The 6116-nt window shown below is 37.7% G+C and overlaps 1 protein-coding gene across 1 annotated transcript; it reads right to left on the reverse strand.

The window, feature by feature from the left end:
- Window positions 1-924: 924 nt before the first annotated feature.
- Window positions 925-2848, reverse strand: LOC120714506 (liver-expressed antimicrobial peptide 2). The gene is made up of 3 exons (XM_040000765.1): window positions 1872-2848; window positions 1632-1771; window positions 925-1359 (listed from the first exon to the last, which is right to left on the reverse strand). The coding sequence occupies exons 1-3, from the start codon at window positions 1935-1937 to the stop codon at window positions 1326-1328; spliced, it is 240 nt and encodes a 79-aa protein (XP_039856699.1). The 5' UTR covers window positions 1938-2848; the 3' UTR covers window positions 925-1325.
- Between the last annotated feature and the right edge of the window lie 3268 nt (window positions 2849-6116).

Here is a 6116-nt window from a genome sequence, read left to right on the forward strand (position 1 = left end):
CTGCTGGCTGACCCCATGTAAACCCAACTGGTGGGAAATATGGCCACCTCTGCTTTCATATGTAAGCCAGATTTTGAAGGAGAGAATTGGGCATCTATCAAAGCATAATAAGAGTGAGGACGCAGCTCTGAATCTACAGTTTTAAGGCCACCTCAGAGGGCAAATCAGTTCTCCTCATTAATGTGAGATATAAACCATTTAGAGCAGGTATCTTCAAATCTCATTGGTGTGAGGTCATGGGCTCAGGCAGTATTTGTGGCATTTTTAAAAAGCTGCCAAACATGTCAGAATAACTACAGAGGCATAAGTACTAAGTACTACTGCAGGTATGAGTAATGACAGTAGATTTTGGCACAAAGTTCCAGCCCAAATTCTTTTTTAGAAAAGGTTCGACGACCTCAGTGTCAGCAACTCCTTGTTTTATGACTGTTTATCCTTCCTGCAAAGCTTAGATTAGGTAGATGCAAAATGCGTTTCTCTCATCTACTGAGCCCTAAGATCAGCCATTTTCACCCCTGCTGTTGTTATCGACTACATTCAGGGTTTGTAATTCAGTACTACTACTTCTCTTAGGATAAAAGTGGCCTTTGTCTGGGTTACTGTAAGCTTTTTGCTGGCACTTTTAACACAGGAAGTGGTTATGAATATGCGTTTATAATCTTTCTTATTCTTCCTTAAAATAAGTTTTATGAATGCTGGAAAAGTTAAAACAACATCCCCAGCGCCGTGGTTTGGATGAGTAATGCAGCTTACGCATTAGCTGGGTGGAAAGCTGTTTTTCAAGCTCCTCGACTGAAAGAGTAGCAGGAAGTGTGAGAAATATATAAATGTGTTTTGGATTTATTTTACTACTAAAAAAAGAAAATGAAGATGTGGGCAGTACAACCTCTTGAAAAAAAATGTATAGTATATTTGAATTTTTTACATTATTTACAATATTTACAAATAAATACATAAAAAAATCTCTTAAAAAAACAACAACAACAGCAACAACCTTGAACCAATAAACCCAGAGCGGCTCAAACTTTGCATGGATATTTATATTTTCTTATAAAACACATTCAGATTACACAGCTTGTGTGATGTGCAGCAGCGTTTTAGACAAATCACTTAAGGTGGCGCCATTTGATTGGTTATGCATGCCTGGATTTTACAGCTTTGTTTTTGACACAGCGCGGTGGAAAAAGATCTGATTGCTCAGAATGAATGTTGGAGCCAGAATAAAGGAGCGGGCAGGTTTTAGAAAACAAAACAAAACAGGCAGTTGTGGTCCATAAAGCAGATGTCTGTTTTGTAGATTCTGATGGTGTTTGTGCATCTCTTTTTCAGGTGGTGATCCAGAAAGAACAGATATTTTTCCTGTAAAGATAAGAATGATTGCACCATTATTACCCTTTGACTTTATCCAGACCATGCATGCAAAATACACGTGTACACACCTTCATACTGCCTATGTACAGCATAGTAATGAACACACTGTGAAAACTGTTTTTTAAAAAAAGAATATGATACTGAGTTTGACATTTAAGAGCTACACAGAGGTAATGTAAAATAATCAAAAAATGATCAGGAGTATCAGGAAGACAGGTAAACCGATGGACTGTCATGAAATATTTAAGCTTCAGCTGTACCTGCAGTATTTTGTGCCACACTCTAGGTGATCCCTGCAGCTGGCACCGACAGGCTTCAGACTGTTCCAGCGCCACAACAGTGAACGTTTGGTCCGCTGAATTAAGCCATGCCACTCGTCAGGCACAGGCATTGAATGGACCTGTAAAGGCAAATACTTGATCCTTTAGCTTTGTCATATAAAACACTGATTAGAAAAAAAAATATTTCCATGGAAGTTCAACAAACAATAAATAACTTACCTGAACGACACATAACAAAGACAGAAAAACAGAAAGGATGATAATTTTTTCCTGGAGAGTCCTCATGCTGCTTGCAGATGACGTTCAAGACAGGGGCTGTTTTGCTGCAGGCTTGGTTTGTGAGCTACGCCTGTATTAAAGGCTTTAATTGGGTTGGGGAGGAGTTACCTTCTGAATAATTCATTAATTTGTTACTTTATTGACTAAGGCGTAAGGTTTGGCAGACTGAGCAGGTCAAGTCAAAGTCACTGATGGGAATCTGTTGCACAGTGGTAGTTATCACACAGCTGAAGACAAAGTTTATCTATGTGACTCCAAAGTACACTTTGGACCTCAACCTACTAAATGAGGCCAACTCCACGTCGGAGGTTTCTAAGTGAAACCCTAACGTGACTTTAGACTATTATGCATTTAGCCATTTGCTCCACCCATGGAGTCTTGCCGGAAGGAACTTAAAAAATTAAATGAAGTTGCTTCATCAGATGTCCAAGATCTGATGAAGTGACTTCCTGAAGATTCCCTGAATTCCCCCCTTTCCCTACAATCAGTTTAGTTTCTGCCCAAACAAAACTTTGAACAGAGAGACCGCTTCCAGACTGTAAGCTAAGCTAACTAATAACATAACTTAAAAATCATTCAGATATGAATATGCAATTCCCACAAATTATCAAAATATTCAAGAATTTAGGATTTTGTGCACTGAAGTTTACATGAAGCTGGAAAAAAGAAACTAACAGTTAATGCAGATATAAACAACCATTTCTAATGGAAAAAAATTTATTACACCATATGCACCCGTAAATATCAGGGGTTAAACTGCAGTTCACTGACAGACCACTTGGGGCAATAAATAAAAATGATTTCATAAATATCTTCTTGCTAGGATATAGCAAGCGTATTTATAGCGTATGCATGTCTTTATGCATCATAAATATTACAAGTTATTATTATTATTATTATTATTATTATTATTATTATTATTACTACTACTACTACTACTACTACATCCTCCGTAATGGTTGGGCCATTCTGAACAAAAGTCTTCATGACCATCACCACACTTTGATTATTAACATCTATGTGTTTAAAAATAAATAAATAAATAAATAAATTTATTGTTTCACGTGTTGCCCATATGTAACCATGGTCACTAATATTTGTATTCATGACGAATTTTGTTCGAAGAATTAGAAATAAAGTCTTTAAATATCACAGATACATAACAGACAAAAATTCAAATTCTGGCGATACTGAATATGTTTACGACGACCATCAGGACTTGCGTGAATGCTACGGCAAGTACTGCTAAGTTTTATGTAAACCTTTAATTGTTGTTATTCATTCCTATATTACACATGTCTGTTCTGCATGTAGCGATATACCGATTTAAAATATAGATGAAAGACAGTGAAGGCAGCATTTTAAACTAAATGATCAGCCTGTGGGCAAACTTTGATCAGCAGCCATGATGTGAATCCAGAAGGCTACAATACAATTGGGTTGTGTGTGTGTGTGTGTGTGTGTGTGTGTGTGTGTGTGTGTGTGTGTGTGTGTGTGTGTGTGTGTGTGTGTGTGTGTGTGTGTGTTTTAATGATTACTACCGGTCACACCAACATTATGGTATTACGGTTTCCCACGTAAACATTAGAACCCAAGGTTTACAGGTTAAGTTTTTTTCTCCTTAAAAACGAATCAGGTTTTCTCAAAAGCTTGCAAAGACAATGACTGAATATATCTTTATATTGTTGTTACAACCAAAAAAGATGTTTTGGTTATCAACCTACATACAGCGCTAACATAAAGAAGGGAAAAAGCAGTGCACCGTAGGCTAGTCCATGTTAAAATCGCAAACTTAAAATAACAAAGCTTCAAAGGCATGCATTTCTGTAACAGAGCACCTCCTATGGGTGCAATGTGTAGGTGGCCCAGACTTTTGGGCATTTAGATTGTTACCAGAAATGGTTTTGTTCACTTTAAGCAGATTTGTAGGTGTCAGCCACGAGTAATGTAGCTGTGAATAATAAAGTTTCAACACTGAAATGCAAACAATGCATTAGTCAGACCTTAGTTTGTCATAAAGCCAGTCATGCTTTATTGGTCATCTGCAGAACAATGATTCAATACTTTTGCAATGTCAGACAGGAACTACAAACACACCTTCAGGGAATAGCATAGAAAGTTTATTGTTGAGTCATAGCAAACGACAACGTGCAAACTGTCATACATGTGACCCTAATGAGAGATTTGCGTATAAATCGTGATTATAGTTAAGTACCGATTTTGCCAGGGAGTAGTAGTAGTGTAAACAATGTTCTCTTTTAGGCACAAAACAAACACACACACTCAAAAAAAAGAAATTGAACACAAAAGATTTTGTCAGCGAAAAATAGTGACTGAAATGGCAAAAACATCTATATTATAGTGAAACTGTGTGCAACGTTGGATAGAAAAATAACATTTAGTCATATGTGCTCTAAAAATTCATAGGCCAATAGGAAAACAATGTGGGGTTGTTGTTTTTTTTTATTAAAAATGCTTCAATAAAGTTATAAAATGCTACAGAAGTTAAACTGGGGAAAAAACAAAATCAGTCTAAAAGTGCTTCAAAAGTTTTTGTGTGTTTGTCAGTGTCACTACCACAAAGCTTCATATGCCGGTTTCAGCAATGTAAATCAGTATAATTTATATTAACATATTTATGACAGTACTGGAATTAAATGAAATAATATTGTATTAGACATTCACAACAGGCAGAAAGCCATCCTGTCATTGTTGGGTTAATACTGATTGGATCACAAGGAGGACACACATGTATATATACACTAGGGCTGCCACAAACGATTATTTTGATAGTTGACTAGTCACCGATTATTTTTGCGATCAGTCGACTAATCAGATCATGCATCCATTGGACATAAAACGTACAGCTTATTGCACCAGCATGAGTCTGCTCTTATATAACTATCATTAGCTTACAGCTTTAAGTGTTTAAGGTCTGTGCTAACTAACAAGAAAGACAAGATGATAGTTTATTAAATGTTAATGACATTTGCAGATCGTTTCAGTGCAGTTTAATAAACTCAGCCGTCTGCTCCTTGCTATCTAAAATATAACAGGACACCGGAGTATATTCTCGAGCATCTCACACTTCTGATAATCAGTTGTCTGCTTGACGTTTATTCAGCTGTGTAAAAACTATAACTTTAATCTCAGCCAAACCGATTTACTCAGGAACAAATAAAATACTAAAAAAAAAAAAGCCAAACAATAACATTTTTAAGTTATCTAAGTGACTTATATTACATGTTTAACCTGAGTAGCGAAAGACGGCGGTGGATTTGAAAACGATTTGCCGGGAGTCCGGTGTTCTCACCGGCTCTAGTGAGCCTTGAACCCCGGCTAACACTGGAGCTGGTGGGTAACAGACGTCTCCGAAAACGTCGGAGCGCTTTTGAAAATATGTGGTGTCTTGATAAACTGAGCAGATATTTGAGGTTTACACAGCTACATTCTCGCCTGAAAATATGTTAAATGTTTATTTTGTGGCCCAGAAAGAATAATAAGAGTAATATTAAAACCAACTAGCTGCCGCCATTGTTGGAAACTGAGCTGGGCTGCGCTATGAATTCTGGGACAGAGCTACTTCTTCTTCTTCTGGGGTTTTGAAACTATATTTTGAAAAACAAGTTATGGGTACATATTTGCATAACTTTTTAGGTATATGTACAAGTAGCGGTAATTACAAGTACGAAACATGTACTGTGCTTCATGAATGAGTAACCAATGTAGTACATAACAATAACCTACAGCACACCAGAAAAATAGATTCGGACTACCTTTTAGGCTCAGGTGCAGTGACACGGCTTTAACAAGAAGAAAAGTCAGTCATTCACCATCTTTCTCTTCTTCCTGCGCACTGCGGTGTCCTCCTCTCCATCATGCAGCAGTCCAGCCCTTCGAAATCCGTTGGTGATCGTGGATGTTTTCACGCTGTCAGAATCCACCGGTGGAGTTGGGCATAACTTGCTTTTCGCAAGTTTACCGCCGCTCATCATCCACGCCTCCAACTGAACACATAGCGCTACTTTGAAGTTTGTTTTTCCCGCTACTTCGTACGGCACTATGTTGCCTGGCGGATGGACATGTGACCAACATACCACTCTTGAACCCCGATCCTTCTGCCAGGCAACGTAGTGCCGTACAACAGCGGAACAAACAAAACAAATCCGCTTACGATATGACAAA

Source organism: Simochromis diagramma, unplaced genomic scaffold (genome assembly GCF_900408965.1).
Source record: "Simochromis diagramma unplaced genomic scaffold, fSimDia1.1 OVJJ01000596.1, whole genome shotgun sequence".
Taxonomy (NCBI): Eukaryota; Metazoa; Chordata; class Actinopteri; order Cichliformes; family Cichlidae; genus Simochromis; species Simochromis diagramma.